The 17,584-nt window shown below is 42.7% G+C and overlaps 1 protein-coding gene across 15 annotated transcripts in view; it reads right to left on the bottom strand.

The window, feature by feature from the left end:
- The window catches only part of SFI1 (SFI1 centrin binding protein), an 89,783-nt gene that overhangs the window by 33,027 nt on the left and 39,172 nt on the right, over positions 1–17,584 (bottom strand). For all 15 annotated transcript variants that reach the window (XM_044775544.2, XM_044775543.2, XM_070516411.1 and 12 more), the window contains 6 exons: positions 16,566–16,683; positions 14,521–14,623; positions 4,760–4,916; positions 3,305–3,466; positions 1,387–1,457; positions 259–351 (listed from right to left, as the gene is read on the bottom strand). In XM_044775544.2, coding sequence (XP_044631479.1) covers positions 259–351; positions 1,387–1,457; positions 3,305–3,466; positions 4,760–4,916; positions 14,521–14,623; positions 16,566–16,683 — 704 coding nt within the window. The remainder of the gene's footprint in view (positions 1–258; positions 352–1,386; positions 1,458–3,304; positions 3,467–4,759; positions 4,917–14,520; positions 14,624–16,565; positions 16,684–17,584) is intronic.

Raw genomic sequence — 17,584 nt, 5'->3', positions numbered from 1 at the left:
TTAATGTGTATTCCCTGGGTCAGGGTTGGAATCCACAGTCCTTGACCTCTGATTCAACTATCAATTTTCTTAGCAAACAGATAAAAAATGATTGAACAGGAAAAAACAAGTTTCCCTATCGGCAGGTATGGATTACTAATGAAAACGGACACTAAGGTTTCGGAGTCTAAAGGTCTGGACAAATCTCTAAACACAAAAGTTAAAGAAAAGAGAATGGCCCTCAGCACAGGTCCCTTGACACAGAAGATGACCCCTTACCATGACATCACGCTGCTGGTGAGCGAGATTCCTTCTTACTCGTTGGAGGTGGGCACGGGTCACATTGTCTTTTAGGGCTCTAAAGCAAAAGTGCTGTGAAATAAAGAAAGGACACAATTGTTACAAATCAGTAGTGTTCGTGAAAACAAGAGCAGTGCCCGGATCCAGTGGCAAGCAGCTCACTCATGGCTGTCCACAGCTGCTCCCATGTCCCTGAGAGTGTTTCTCTGCTTTGAGATTCAATTGGGAGCCTGATACGAGCCGGCTCACACAGTAGGCACTTAATAAATAGCTGTCGAACCACTCCCTGCTGTCCACAGACCCTGCACAGGAACAAACACACCTTCACCTCTGATCAGGAGAGGTCCCGGTGACTCAGAGGGGAACGCTACAGACAAAGGTTAAAAACACCAACTTCGCCTCTCAGAAAACAGACTTTTAGCCTATGGTGTTTTGTTTTTTTACCATGTGGGGGTCAACGCATATAGTTACACAGTTATAAATGCAGTTTTACACAAGTAGACCGGAAGAGAAGGAATCCTTGGTGAGTGGGGGATTGCGGTAGGGTAGGACATGCGGCCTGGCTCCAGCTCTGTCAATAACGCCTCACATGCGACCTAAGCAAAGCCCATTCCCCACCTCCTGGGCTTCAGTTTTCTGAGACAGAAGTGAAGCAAGTAGGCGTTCTCATATTGCGCTCTGTGGAACCCCAGAGGCTCCTGAAAGTGTCTGAAGACCGGCTCGGGTGGTGAGGGTGAGGGAGAGTAGCCCGTAGAACAGAGTAGCCGGGGACTACTCCCCGCACCTTGCTTCACCCTCAGCATCTTTACTTTGACCGATTTCACAGACTAGGTTTCCACTATTAAAAATGGGGCCCGTCATGTAAAAAACCCCAGGACTAGATCACCTCTAAGTTTCCCTTACAGCTCTGCACCCCCCTGACCTCACACCATTACCATCTCTGATCCAAAAGGAAAACAGGGACACCCACAATGAAGGAGGGCTTCATGACTGAAGCTAACCACATAACCAGACACACTTTAAGAGCATGATGTGGGTCCGGGTCCCCCAAGAGTGGATGCCTGAGCAAAGTTGACAAGAGGAGCCTTTCGAGGCTGCGGCTCTTACCAGCAAGCTGCACCTATGGTGCTCTTCTGCCACCTTCCACTGGGCAGCTTCTTCAGCACATAGCAGCACATCTGCCATGGAGTTAAGGCCTCTCATCTCAACAAGGTTCCCATCCCCACACAGTGCGATCCTAGTGACCCATCGGAAGGGTCCTGGCTGCAGGGGGTAAAGGGCATACCAGGCGGGCTGATGTTCACCTCTGTTTCCTCTGGTGACCAGATGAAGAGTGGGGAAAAGGGAAACCATGTGAGGCGCTTATCAAACAGCTGGCCTTGCCTTTCTCCCCTCTGATGCCTATTTCAGGAGAGGCAAAAAACAGTGGAGATGAATTGCCACCAACTGCAGTAAACATTTCAAAATCGCCATAACTAAAGCAGAATCTGCTTCTTCTCCTGCATTCTGTTTGGCATCACAATCCACTCAGATGTTTTAGCTAAAAACCTTGGAGTTATTTTCAACCTTTTTCTCCTCCCACTCCTTCCATCTACTTGGTCGCCAAGTCCATCTGCTCTCCTCCTAAATCACTCCTGTTCCTCTGTCTCCGCCCCAACACCCTGCAGTCATGTACCTTGTCCCTCACACGACTGGTGAGAGAGGCTCCCCATGCTAGCTTCACTCCTAGTCTAGACTTATCTTGTCTAAACTACAAATCTGCTGTATTACTTCTCTTGTTAAAAACCTTCAGAGGATCCCCAGTGCCATAAGGCTAAGGCCCAAATTCCTGACCACCGCACACAAGGGCTCTACAAGCTGGTCCCCAGCCTGCCTCTACCTGCACTACCCAATTGCCAGCCACACCCCACAGCTCACTAGAGACCCATCACCAACCTTGGATGCTTTTCCTTATCTCTGCTTGTGTAAATGCCATTCCTTCCACCTGAAACGCCCTTCTTGACTTCTCTGCCTGGCGAACCTATCATCTCCTAAGACTTAAATTCAGCTCAAACATCACCTCCTTGGCTGAATCTCCACAGTAGCCCTCGCAAGACTTGACACAAAACTTGATGATAGCACTTATCACACCATACTGTAAAGACCCATTTTCAAGTGTATTTTCCCTACTGGGCAATGAACTACTATTAGTCTTTGAGTTTCCCCATATTCCTTAGGCAGGAATTTAAAACAAAGCAAGAGTCTGATGAACAAATGAATGTGTTGCTGAACACCCAGGGCAATCCAAATCACCACACCTGGGCACCGAGTGCAGCAGGGGCAGTGACTAAGAACATGTGCACCGGAGTCAAAGGCCTAGGTTAAAGCTCCTGGCTCTGCCAATGACTCGCTGTGACTTTGACAATCACTTAACCCCCCTGAATCTCTGTTTCCTCATGTGTAGAATGGAGATGGTAACACCTACTCCATAGGGTTGTTGCAAGGATTAAGGAGATAATACATAACGTCTGCACATAGTAAAAGCTCAACAAATGGAAGCCATGATCATAACGATAGAGCCACCAAGAACAGGCGGCTTTCTGAAACAGAAATGATGACACAAATTTCTGAAACAGAAGTGGCTGTGGCCACTTCTACTGCCTAATGGGTAGAGAAAAGCAATGAAATGATAACACAAAATTCAGGACAGCAGGATTACCTCTGAGGGGCAGGAAAGAGAATGCAACAAAGAGGAGCAGACAAGGGTGTTAGCAATGTTGTATTTTTTGAGTGGTGGATACATAGGTATTCTTTTATTATTCTTTATACTGTAAATTTATGTTGTATACACTCTTTGGTGTGACTGTTCTCAAACAAAAATTTTTAAGAAGTCAGCAGAGATCAGGACTTCCTAAACTGTTCAGTAATCATTTCCCACCTATCTCCTGACTCTTGTATTACAGGCTGCTGAGCTCATGCTGTCCTGGCTGAGCTCAGGCTGTCCTGGCTGCGGCAGTGGACAGAGCTGGGTGGTTGAAAAGGATACAGTGTTTCCAGTGAGTAAAGGCCCGCCACAGCACCATCCTCCTGGCCAGCCCCATCACACGTGTGTGGTGGGTGTACAAGCTCTTCCTTCGCTCCCAGGCCCACTGCCAATCACAGAAGTGTGTGTGGAGCACAGTGACACGGTGGAATTGCTGAGCCATCTCTGCAATAGAGAAAATGACTTACGTGCTGCCCCCGTAAGGTTGGGAGATGAGCTGGAAGCATCTTTAAAACAAGCCGAACCCCACTACTGGCAGACAGCAGGAATTCAAGGCTGCTCTCACAAAGAATCCTAGAATAAAAGTTTTCTAAACATGGTAGGGTTATTAGGAATCCCTTAGCTACATCTCTTCTCTCCAAGGAAAGAGAAAAGGGTTATATCAAACAGCTGGGGCTCCTAGTTAGCTACTGATGAGCAGGAATGGCGACTGTTGCTTTCAAAGTCTTCGTTTTACTTTTGCCTTTTTACTGACGTCTCCCGGATAGGACATTAGGGACTGAGTCAATGACACACAACTCATCAACATGCTGGCAAAGGCTTTTTTGAGCTTTCAGCCAGGCTGATCCAGGCTGCCAGCTTCATTTCCTTTTAACACTAATTAGCTAATAGCCTGATGAGCTTAAGTTCAGGAAGTGGAAGGGAATCGCTGCTGGAATTCAAATGCTGTAAGTGGAGGCACCGTTAGTCTGCAGCTCATCATGGTGAATAGCTTAATGCCCTCACTTTCCAAGCTTGGACATCCAAACAGTTGGTCCCCTGTCACTATTCTCAAACGGACACATTCAAACTCTCCCAAGGGACAGTGTTGGCAGCCTAGGAGATTTCTGCAGGAGGCCTAGGTGAAAGCCGGAGAGCCTAAGCCAGTGTCTAGCACACTGCTTGACCCATTTCTGCGTAGGCTCAAGAGACCAAAACACAAAGAGTACCGATGATCACGACCAATGTATTAGTACTTCTGAACTCTCACTGGGAAACTAAACAATGAGAAGTGTTAAAAAAACTCAACATCATGAATCACACATATTTGCATAATTGGTGACAGACAGAAATAATCCAAATATCCATCAAGAGAAGAATGGCTGAGTAGATTAAGGTAAGCCATCCTATAAAAAACAATCATTAAGAAAGTAACATTTATGAAGAATAAAGACATAGGAAAGTGTTGATCAGTCGTGTGAAAAAAGCAAGGTACAAAATTGTATGTATCATATTAATCATAATCATCACAGATTTTACAGCATAATTAAAATCCCAATGAATAAAATACATGCATAGAAGAAAAGGTCAGAAGGAAATATCTTAAGTATGAATCAAGGATGATGCATTTTCCTCCGTTTTCCTAAATCTGTGGTGTAATATGGTTATATCTCTCCTAATAAATTAGTTTCACTGGCAGCAGGAGAGTGAAATTGTGACCCGACCCTCTGTCCCTAGAGCCAGGGACTCCCCGCTCACCTTTCCACTGTCTCTTCACTCTGCGGCCCTGCAGATACTCAAGCCAGGCCTTCAGGGATCTCCACTTTTGCCAGTGCTGATGGTGTTTTACTGCAGAGACTACCTTCCTTCTCTCCCTCCGGACACACAGAAGTTGTTGTTGCCACTGTGACCAAGCCTGAAAACAGAGAAAAAATAACGATCGAAGGAGAGGCAGGAAAACAGAGGTGAAGAAAAGATGAGGGAAAAGGGAAACAGACAGACATACCCTGAAAAGGCTAAAATGAGAAATGAGGAAAGTGGCAATCCCCAAGCAGCATCATAAAGCTATGGGGATTTGGGGTGAAAAGATTTTTAAGAAGTACATTCAGGGCAGGCCTGGTGGCATAGTGGTTAAGTTCATGTGCTCTGCTTCAGCAGCCCAGGGTTCACGGGTTCAGATCCTGGGTGTGGACTACACATCACTCATCAAGCCATGCTGTGGTGACATCCCACACAGAAGAACTAGAAGGACTTACAACTAGGTATTGGGGCCAATCTTCCCCACCAAAAAAAGAAAGAAAGAAAGAAAAAAAAGAGGAAGCACATTCAGCTTCCACAAAGTAATTTTTTTTCTGGATTAAGACCAAGAACAAAAAAGAGGAATAATAAAATCGATCAGTAGACAAGAAGCAGGGACAAGCCAAATGGTGATATAATTAATTCAGATTTGGGATAGTCGAGGATCTGCCGTTTCTTCCAAAGTGGGAGGAAGCCTATTGTCAAGAGGCCCTTTTTCAGGCACATTAATTTCCCAGAAGCATACCTACAGAAATTGAGGGTCTACAGACAGATCCCCTTAAGACTATCCATAAACATGCACCCTTAGGAAAGTCCTCGTGTATGCTCAGCAATATGCATGCCCTAGTTTGAAGATGGCTATCTTAGACGACGACTCCATACCTTCTTTTCTTAAACCTGTACCATCTCTTCTCCTTTCCTTCCTCTCAGCTGAATATCATTCTTCCTATTTCACCAAGAAAATAAAAGCAATCAAAACAGAATTTTCTCAAGCTCCCCGCACATCTACCCACCCAGCTGCCCCAGGCTCTGCCCTCTCTCCTGTTCCTTTGGATAAACAGTTCATGCTGCCATCGAAGGTGCCATCCCCCACTAAGGGTACATCCCATCTTCTCTCACCTTCTCAGGTTTATCACTCTGGCAATTTCCCCCTACTGCATCATCAGTTCTCACTCTCTACTAGATTTTCAAAATCAGTATATGGATGGGCTATTATTCCTCCCATGCTAAAAAAAAAAAGAATCCCTTTAGGGATGTGACAACCAAAAGGAGTGAGTGACTTTTGATTGGACCCGGGACCTGACACTAAAACTGCAACAATAAACAGTTCGAATATGAACTGTATTTTAGATATTATCATATCAGTATTAAATTTCTGGGATATGATAATATTGTGGTTATCATCCTTCTTGTTAGGAGATATAAACTGAAGTATTTAGGGTAAACTTAATGACTACAGCTTTTCTTTTTAATTTATTTTTTGTGAGGAAGATTGGCCCTGAGCTAACAACTGTTGCCAATCTTCCTCTTTTCTGCTTGAGGAAGACTGTCACTGAGCTAACATCTATGCCAATCCTCCTCTTTTTTTTTTTTTTTTTTAAAGATTTTATTTTTTTCCGTTTTCTCCCCAAAGCCCCCGGGTACATAGTTGTATATTCTTAGTTGTGGGTCCTTCTAGTTGTGGCATGTGGGATGCAGCCTCAGCGTGGCTCGATGAGCCGTGCCATGTCTGCGCCCAGGATTCGAACTGACGAAGCTCTGGGCCGCCTGCAGCGGAGTGCGCGGACTTAACCACTTGGCCACGGGGCCGGCCGTTCCTCCTCTATCTTATGTGGGATGCCACCACAGCACAGCTTGACCAGCGGTGCTAGGTGTGCACCCAGGATCCAAACCTGTGAACCCGGGCCACCAAAGCAGAGCACGCAAACTCAACCACTGCACCACTGAGCCAGTCCCATGTCTACAACTTTTAAGTGGCTCAGGAAATGAAAGAAATATATTGATACTTATAGAAATAAAGCACATGTGGCAAGATGTTAACAATGGGTTAAACTAGTGAAGAGTATACAGTAGCCACCTTTTCTGTGATTTGGTATTTGTCAAAAACAAAGTCAGAGAAAAAGATTCTGTCACAAAAATACTACCTGAAAAGAATAAATCAGTGATTCCAAACCAACCAACCAACACCCCTCTCCAGACCACATTTTGCCATCCAGTTAACATTTGAGTTGTTTCCTTTCCTTTCCAAACTCCTCAAAAGAGCTATTTTCTAACTTATCTTCAACCAGGCAGGCTTTCTTGAACTCTCTCCCCATCAGGCTTACTGAAACTGCTCTTATCAAGATCTCCACGTTGCTCAATCCAAAGGTCAAATCTTAGTCCTCACCTTTCTTGACCTGCCAGAGGCATCTGACACAGCTGATCACACCCCCTTCGCCTGGCTTCCAGGATACCTCAGGTGCCTCTCTGTTCCCGTTGCTGATTCCCACCTCTTCACCTCACAGACTCGGTCCTGGAACCTGTCCTCTAGCTACACTCACCCCCTTTGTGCTTTCACCTAGTCTTGTGGCTTAAGAACCATCTGCATGCTGAGGACTCCCAAATTTACATCTCAGGTCTAGACTCATCCTCAATACCCTACACATATATCCAACGGCCTCCTTGACATCTCCTGGATACTCAAAAGGTCTGTTAGGCTGAAGATACAGAGCTCAGAATGGAGCTCTTCCTAAATCTTTCCCCACAAATCTGCTTCTGCCCCCATCGTCCTCATTTCAGAAAATGGCAATTCCATTGTTCCAGTTACTTAGGCCAAAAACCTGGGCGTCATCTTGAGCTCTTTCTCTGAAACTTCACATCTTATCCATCCATTAGCAAATCCTATTGGCAATACCTTCAAAACATATCCAGAATCCAACATCATCTTGCTATCATCCTTGTCCAAAATCTCACCTGGAATTTTGTAACAGCTTCTTTACTGTTCTCCCTGCCTTTATCCTTGATCTTCTTAACACAACACCTAGAGTGGTCCTTGTTCACTTGTTTCGGTTGTTACATCACTTAAATCTATCCATGTTACATAACAATTTCCCTCCCTACCTTATTTCTCTTTCAGAATGTCACCAATTTGTTAGAGAAACCAGGTCATTTATCCTTTAAAATGTCCCACATTTTAGATTTGGCTGGTCATCTCCTTAAGGCTGTAATTCTCCTTGTCCCTGCATTTCCCATGAACTGACAGACTCATGTTAGGTTTGGTTGGAGTCACGTTCAAACTTTTAGGTAAGAACACTTCCTGAGTGTCACTGGGTACTTTCCATTCCACTGGGTCATGAGGCACACGATGGGCGGCTGCCTTAGTTTCAGCAATGCTGATGTTCAGTAGCTTCGGGTAGCATTAGTCTGATCCTTCCATTACACTTCTCCATCATCTTTTCAGCTAGTGATTGCTGCCTAGATCCATTTTTCTCATTGGGGGTGGCAAGATAGCAATTTTCTAATTCTAATACTCCTGCATTCATTAACTGGAATTCTACAAAGAAGGCTACTCTCTCAAGAACCCTCTGGCTTCTCAGAGGGTTAATTAGTTTGTACAGAAAAGACAGGATAAATGCTTGACTTTTGTTTTCATTAATTTTCAGAGAATTAAGTTAATGTTCTAACAACCCAAAATTGTGACCAATGAGTTCCTTTTTTTCTCGTTATGAATGCATGAATTTTTATATGTTTGATATGTTTTCAATCCATTGCAGTCATTATTCTTTTTGACACTCAAATTGTTCTATCTTAAGTCTATAGGAGCCCTTTTGAATTGGCTCTGAAGTCCTTCTGACACAACCCCATTAACCTTTGTTAATTTCCTCACTTTTCAGCACACCATATCCTGGGCTTAGGATGTCTATTTCATGCTCTAGACCTGGAATTAGCCATTTGTCCAAAAAGCCTCACTTCCTTTTAGTGGGAAATAGTTGAGACCACAACTTGGGCATTGGGGATGCTGAATGGCTATATTATGGCCACTGCTTCTAAGTCTTTAGAGTAAATAGAGTTAGAAATACTTTTTTGGGGGGTTAAAAAAATATCATGAGTTCATATTGATATCTACCTTTCCAATTTCAGATTACAGGGCTTTTACTTAACTTCTTTGATTTTATACCTGTAACCTTTTCTTTTACACTGAAAACCATGATTCCTAACGACACTGCCATAGTTACTGCTTTATCTTACAATGTAGCTTTAATAGTTTCAACATAATAATTCTAAACCTGCTACTAACAATAAGACTACTGAATGCAGTTTTAGATTTCTTAGCAGTCCTTTGCGTCCTTAAAATACATCCCACTAGGGATGAACAGTCAAAATATTGTATTTAAAGTTACTTAAAGTGATGATTTTCTCTGTGTAGTCATTGCCATGAACTTGATATGTTTTTTAGTGTGTTTTAAAATCCTAGGGAATGCTTTTCTCCTTTTTAATTTACTTTGTTTTTCAATTATGTAAAATATTTACGTGGTTCCAAAGTTAAAACTACGTAACAAAGTAAATTCATAGAAGTACTTCGTTCCCACACTGTTCCCCCACTCCCACTATAGGTAATCACTTTTTGTTAGCTTTGGTTTATTTTTCCATTAGTTCTTTTTAAAAATACAAACACAAAATCTCATATCTCTCGCTCCCTCTCTTACCAAAAAGACAGCACACAATGAACCAGAGGGATCCTGGTAAGAGGGAGGTGCAATCATATCATTCGTCAGTTCAAAGCCAGCAGCTTCCCACCTCCCCTGGAATGAGAGCCAAAGGCTTTCTGGGCACAGCCTGCAAGGGCCTACAGTCTGCCTTCTTGTTACCTCATGACCTAATCCTTCCTACTCTCCCTCTCATGCTCATCATTACGTCACAAGAGATATCAAGTTCACGGACGGGATGACTCAGTATTGCGAACATGACAATATTCCCCAATCTAATGTAAAAAGTCAGTGTATTATAATAAAGATCCTAGTAGGCTTTGTTGTGGAACTTGACAAGTTGATCTTAAAATTAGTCAGAAAGAGTAAAAGAGAAGAGCCAAGACAATTTTTAAAAAGAACAAGAATAAAAAATATCCCTTTCCATATATAAAAACTTATGAGCTATATAAGTAACAGCAGGAATAGTAATAAACAGTTAGCATTTACGGAGCATTTCCATATTCCAGGCATTGCTCTAAGCCTATTATATGTATCATCACACTTAATCTTCAAAGCTAACAGGTGATGAGGCAGAATTCCACCTGGGAAGTCTGACTAGCGAACCTGTGCTCTTTCCTACCTGTTTCATTAAATCATAATTAAAACAGCGTGGTATTGGCTCAGAGACAGACAAACAGACCAATGGAATGGAGAGTCCAGAATAGATGAATAAATGGGACCTTGCTCTATAACAGAGGTGAATTAATAATCAGCATAAAAAAGAAGAGGGATGAATTAATCAGTAAATAGTGCTGCAGCAATTAATTATCCATATGGAAAACGACAAACTAAGACCTCGTTTCACACAATTTATAAAATTAAATCCAAGATGTATTAAAGACCAAACCATAAGATAAAAGAATAAATTAGCCTACACTGAAATTAATAACATCTGTATTAAAAAAAGGCACCATAAACAAAGCGAAAAAACAAGGTATAGGCTGGAAGAAAGTACCTGCAACGTACATGACAGTAAAAAAATCAGTAAGCAGAATCTACGACAATGTCCACAAAATCAGTAAGAAAACGCCAAATAACCTAACAGAAAAAAAGGAGTGAGGGATGTAAACAAGCTCAAAAGCAGAAATGGCAAATAAGCATCTACAAAGATGCTCACCAGGAATCAGTGAAATATAAACTAAAGCAACAATGAACTATCACTTCACATCTACCAAATTGGTTAAAATGACCAAGTCTGGTAATGTAAAGTGCCCGTGAGGCTGAAGAAAAGGGAACTGAAACGTCAGCACATGAATTAGCACAGCCCTGGAGAGCAACTAGGCAATACTTAATAAGGATGAAGAGAGAAACACTCAATGACTCAACAATCTCACTTCTAGGAACTGGACTAGAGAAACTCGCAGACTCTTGCACAAGGATATATGTTTAAGAATGTTCTCTGCAGCAATGCTGTAATTGCAAAAAGAAGTCATCAATAGTCCACGAATAGTGAGCAGATAAACTGTGCCTTATTCATACAATGGCATATTATATATAGTTAATAGATCTCTATATCAACATGGATAAACCTCAGAAATACACTGCTGCATGAAAAAAGCAAGCTGCAAAGTAAATGTACAGTATGACATCATTCATAAATTTACTAACTACACAAAGCCAGAAGATTTATTCTTTTCTTTTAATGAGGAAGATTGGCCCTGAGCTAACATCTGTTGCCAATCTTCCTCTTTTTGCTTGAGGAAGATTGTCCTGAGCTAACATCTGTGCGAATCTTCCTCTATTTGGTATGTGGGACACTGCCACAGCATGGCTTGATGAGTGGTGTGTAGGTCCATGCCCATGAGCTAAACCCACGAACCCTGGGCTGTCAAAACGGAGCATGCAAACTTAACCACTATGCCAGCCACAGATGACTTATTCTTTATGGATATGAATGTACACTTTTTTTTAAAAAAAGACTGGCACCTGCGCTAACATCTGTTGCAGATCTTTTTTTTCTTTTTTTCTTCTTCTCCCGAAAACCCCCTGGGGTACATAGTCATATATTCTAGTTGTGAGTGCCTCCAGTTGTGGTATGTGGGACGCCACCTCAACATGGTCTGATGAGCAGTGCCATGTGTGCACCCAGGATCCAAACCAGTGAAACCCCGGGCCACCAAAGCAGAGGGCACAAATTTAACCACTTGGCCACAGGGTCAGCCCCAAATGCACACATTTTTACAAGTAAAAAAGAATGAAGACATCAGTATCAGGGTAGGGGCTCTCTCTGAGGAGGAAAGGTGGCAGAAAGGAGGAATGGTAGGGCTCCAGCAATGTCCATTACATTAAATTCTGGGGCAAGTTTGGAAAATGCTAGCAGCCTTTAAATCTAGGCAGGGGTACTTGGATGTCTGTTAATATTTTTATAAATGTTTTATATTTAACGTTCCTATGTTTGAAGTACGTAAATTTAATTTTAAAAAATTTCACACATCTCATGATGCCTGCCCTGCCTAGTTCAGAGATGTTATGAAGATTAAGAGAAATGACTTAAGTGTAAGTTCTTGGTAAACCATATGGTACTTATCAGACACAAGGCCTTATTACTTATAATCCACACGATAAAATCTGGGTCTTAAGTGTCATACAGCTTTTGGTCCATATCAATATCATCCTAATTACTCATATTTTTCATTGGATTTGATTCTGAGTGACTTTTGGCTGTTTTATAAGGTTAAATCCAACCTCAAACCATGAAAACCTGCTATTACTAAAAACATTCAGGGGCCAGCCTGGTGGTATAGTGGTTAGGGTGGCGCACTCTGCTTCTGCAGCCCAGGGTTCACAGGTTTGGATCCCAGGCATGGACCTATGCGCTGCTCATCATGCCATGCTGTGGCAGCATCCCACATACAAAATAGGGGAAGACTGTCACAGATGTTAAGATTGCCACATGGGACCAGCCCAGTGGGACAGTGGTTAAGTTCGCATGTTCCACTTTGGTGGCCTGGGGTTCGCTGGTTCAGACCCTGGGTGCAGACATGGCACCACTTGGCACGCCATGCTGTGGCAGGCATCCCACATGTAAAGTAGAGGAAGATGGGCACGGATGTTAGCTCAGCGCCAGTCTTCCTCACCAAAAAGAGGAGGATTGGCAGCAGATGTTAGCTTGGGGCTAATCGTCCTCAAAAAAAAAAAAAAGTTTAAGATTGCCACAGATGTTAGCTCAGCAACAATCTTCCTCAAGCAAAAAGAGGAAGATTGGCAACACACGTTAGCTCAGGGCCAATCTTCCTCATCAAAAAAAAAAAAAAAAAAAAGGAAAAACCAAATCTGTTGTTGCAAGCTTTGAAGACAACTGTCAAAAAGGAATTCTAAGTGTTCTGAGAAATAGTAGCATCAGTAGAACGAGTTTATAGGCTCTCAAAGTGGCTATGTGAAAGGGAAGAACACTCACACAGTTGTGGTCCATCAGTGACAGAAAATCAGTTTCGTTATGTTTCTATGTTTACAGCATTTTCACACTGCTCAGTTCCATCTCCCTCCTGAGATTACAAGTCTACTAAGGACAATGCAACACGATGGTTTAAATCCTGGCTCTGACATTTGCTAGGTATATCACCCTCGTTAAAGCAACTTAACCTTTCTAGTCTCCTCAATAATAATATGAGACCAAAAAAAGAGAATCATGAAAATTAAATAGATAACACATGTAAAGCACTTAGTCCAGCACCCAGCCCAAGTAAGACCACAATAAAAGCTATTGTTGCTGCTGTTGTTACTGTTATTATTACTGACAAGACCTCTGATTCCTTGCTATTGCCTCAGAAGACCTTATAAGTTCAGCGGTCAGCAAACATTTTGTTAAAGTGTCAGACAACAAATATTTTAGGCTTTGCAGGCCATACGGTCTCTGTTGCAACTACTTAACTCTGCCATTGTAGCCTGAAAGCAGCCTTAGACAATACACAAATGACTAGGAATAACTGTCCCAATAAAACTTTATTTACAACAGGTAGTAGGCCAAATCTGACCTGTGGGCTAGTTTGCTGACCCCTGATCTAGATGACTATATGTGCTACTTGCATGTGACTTCCACAGACTGCATACATTTGCATGGATGATACAGTATGTTGTCAGATTAAAAAGACATTAGTCCTACAGTTAGTAACAGGCACTTCTTTTTTTCCTTTCCCTGTTCTAATCTCTATAATTGACTTGGCAGCCCTATAAGTACCCAGCAGACACAAAAAAGTGACAGGAATTCAGAGAGTCTCTCAAAGGCCGTAAGAAAGCTTCACCACAGCATAAGCTGGTATAGATGTCAAGCCTTTATAGGTGACCAGCTAGTAGCTTCCCCAAATGAAATCTCTAAGATACACAAAATTATATGAGAAAAGAAGCCAGCTTTCTTTTCAGTCTTAGTTTCTTATCTGCCCTCCTTATTTTCTAATTTGCTATAGAAAAATAGTAATGAAAAAATAAAGAATATACTGCTGTTTCTTTAAACATATTTATAACTAATTCATAAATCCCTTTCCAGCTCCACCATTAGCAGATGCTTTCTTTTCTTTTTTTGAGGAAGATTAGCCCTGAGCTAACTGCTGCCAATCCTCCTCTTTTTGCTGAGGAAGACTAGTCCTGAGCTAACATCCGTGCCCATCTTCCTCTACTTTATATGTGGGACGCCTACCACAGCATGGTGTGTCAAGCAGTGCCATGTCCGCACCCGGGATCTGAACCAGTGAACCCAGGCCACTGAAGCAGAACTTGTGAACTTAATCACTGTGCCAGCGGGCCAGCCCCTAGCAGATGCTTTCTAAAAACCTCTGGTAATAACATCTAGCACATTCCTAATAGCAGCCTCTGTCTGTTGAAGAGCCCAGCCTTCCACGTTCTTCTGCCCCCTACCTCCTCATCAGACCCCTGAGCTACAGCAAGGGCCCAGCAGAGAGGCAGCAGCCTGATGGATGGCCTTCTGCTTGGGAGTCCGACCCCACCCTCTGTGGGTGTGCAGCTTGAGAGCACACCAAAATCCGAGTCTGCTGGACTCACCTGCAGCTGGAGGCGCAGGGCCCTGTGCTTCACAGCTGTGGCATGGAGAGCACGCCCTAAGCGGACCTGTCCCAGTCGCTGCCTCCACTCTCTCCACCGCACCCTGTCAAAGAGCAAGGGGAAGACAGAACCAGTCAGCAGAAGCCACCCCGAAAAGAGAAGGGCAGTGAGGCCTGGACCTCAGACTCTCAGCTCAAGTCCCTTTCCTTCATGGTGCCACCTCTCGACTGTCATCTGTTAGAGGCACTGCTGAGGAAAACAACTGAAAAACAGTCCCAGAGTTGCCAATTAAGGGTTAGAAACCGATAGTTCCTCAGGTCAGATGCGGCCTTAGACACTACAGACCTTCTCTGTTTGGCCTACACAGGTTTTCGTGGGTTTTTCTTTTTTAAATGAACTATTGCTAACATTTAAAAAATCAGGAGATTTCACAGAATAATTTGCAAAATAGTGGCTTTTCAATTTCCAGTCTTGATGGACCCCTTCCCTTCCTACCACCCTGGCCAGGCTTCATTCCAGTCTTGGTTTCCTTTCTGCCTATTGTCTAATTTGCTGTAGGGAAACAATAATGAGGAAATGAGAGTTTGCAACCTCTGCTTTACAGAAACATTCACCTTACCTGACCACTCTAACCCACCAAAATCTCTCTTTCCTCCTAACCTAGGACATGCTTAGCTGCAGCACTCACTCCAAAATCACAAGGTATCTTGCATTATTACTTATCTTTTTAAGCACTTAGGGAATTATAAGTTCCCTGAATGCAGCCCCAGCACCCAGTATAGTGCCAGGAACATTTTAAGCCCTCAATAAACATACCCTGAATAAATAAAATTATGCAAAACTATCCCCCATAGGCTCCAGTAGAATTGCATACATATTAAGCATTTAAGAATATTTGCTGAGGGGCTGGCCTGGTGGTGCAGCGGTTAAGTGCGCATGTTCTGCTTTGGTGGCCTGGGGTTCACCGGTTTGGATCCCAGGTGCGAACATGGCAGTGCTTGGCAAGCCATGCTGTGGTAGGTATCCCACATATAAAGGAGAGGAAGATGGGCACGGATGTTAGCTCAGGGCCAGTCTTCCTCAGCAAAAAGAGGAGGATTGGCAGCAGATGTTAGATCAGGGCCAATCTCAAAAAAAAAAAAAATTTGCTGAATACATTTTAAATAATTTAAAATTTTTTTATTTTAAATAACTTCTTTATGTCTATTGACGTTCTGGATACTATGCTAAATACTTCACTGACATTACCTTATTTATTTCCCATGAGAACTCTGAAAGGTACTTAATTGTGTGCCTATTTCACAGATGAGGAAAGTGAGACTGGGAGAGGTGAAATGACCCAATAATACATGTCAGAACAGGGATGTGAACCCAAGTGATCTAGCTGCAAAGCCTCTGCTCTTATCCATACTATACACAAGGCCCAGTTCTTTTGGGCAAGAACTGAGCTTTTAATATGCTACCATTCAGGACACCAGCAGACCACTAGAGACAACGTACAGTGGAATCAGTCCCACTATAAAGTAGCTCATTGTTACGCACGTCCGGCTTTCCAAGTAGATTAACTCAGGTCCCTCCAATGTGCAGACAACACTGCTAAGACGCAGTGCAGGGCAACAGTTCAGAGCATGCACTTGGGCATCAGAGAGATGGGTGGGTGAGCCCTAGTCTTGCCAATTACAACTTACATGAACTTGGGCAAGTTACTCAATCTTTCTGAGACTTACTGTATAAGTATACAGTAATCTGTACAATAACAGTATTTTACAGTTTATGGTAAGGATTAAACGAGACACTTTACATTAAAAAATGAACACACAAATTTAAAACAGGGTTTAGAACACAGTAAGTACTCAATTAGTGTTACTTAGGATTATGTGAAACCTATCTTATAGTTGAACAAGTTATCAATAAATATTTATTAGGCATCAATTATGTTCGAAACATTGTTTTAAAATGAGTTTTTACGCTGCTTTACAGTAGTATAAAGCAAGGCTGAGGTAAAATGATACCTGCTGATCTGTAGGGCAATTGAGCGCACTCACCACAAAACACTCCGCTGCCTAAACTCCAGGGCAGTGGTCTGCATCTGAAGTTTGGTCCTACGAAAAACCACGTAGATCAACCAGGACTTCCAGGCCTGTCGCATCTTTTGCTTTGCGTCTAGATGCACCAAAGAGATTTTTCAAAAAGGGGTGGGAAGAGAGGGGTTACTCTGGGTTATGATAAAAGCTCAAGGGCTCTCCCTACGCATCCCTCCTGCGAGTATCTAAATTCCTCCAGCCTTCAAGTGCCCCCTGCTGGAAAAGCTGTGTGAAGCTCTACAAAACTAGTAAGGATGCAAGCGCATAGGAAGAATAACTGAAGACATTTACAAAACATTTAAAGGAAAATCAATGTACCGCACCGTTTAGAAATCTTCTAGAGGCCAGCCCTGTGACCGAGTGGTTAAGTTCGTGTGCTCTGCTTCGCAGCCCAGGGTTCAAATCCTGGGCGCAGACATGGCACTGCTCATCAGGCCATGCTGAGGTGGCGTCCCACATACCACAACTAGAAGGACCCACGACTGAAAATACACAACTATGTACCGGGGGGGCTTTGGGGAGAAAAAGGAAAAGTAAAGTCTTTAAAAAAAAAGAGAGAGAGAGAGAGAGAGAAAATATTCTAAAAAGAAAAGAAATCTTTTATTTTAAAAGCCCTTATTTTTTAGAGATATGTTCTGCAATATTTACAGATGAAATGATGTAAATAACAGAGGAAACAGAGAAGTGAGTGGGGATATGGATCTAACAAGACTGGTGTGAATTGATAATTGTTGAAGTTGGGCGATGGGTACATGGAGGTTCATTATTCTATCTTTCAATTTTGTAGATATTTTAAATTTTCCATAACATAAAGTTGAAGTAGAAGAAATCATGTTATAAAACTTGCTGTTTGGAACAATAATTGTAAAGTCGAATACACAAGACAAAAGGAAAGGATGCTATCTGTATCTGTTTGGAAAACAATAAAAAGGAGCAGAAATGATCCTGGAGGAATGACAATTTACTAGATATGGGCAGTG

Source organism: Equus asinus, chromosome 8, assembly GCF_041296235.1.
Source record: "Equus asinus isolate D_3611 breed Donkey chromosome 8, EquAss-T2T_v2, whole genome shotgun sequence".
NCBI lineage: Eukaryota > Metazoa > Chordata > Mammalia > Perissodactyla > Equidae > Equus > Equus asinus.
The sequence above is the reverse complement of the archived record's forward strand: the minus strand, read 5'-3'. Positions and strand labels throughout refer to the sequence as shown.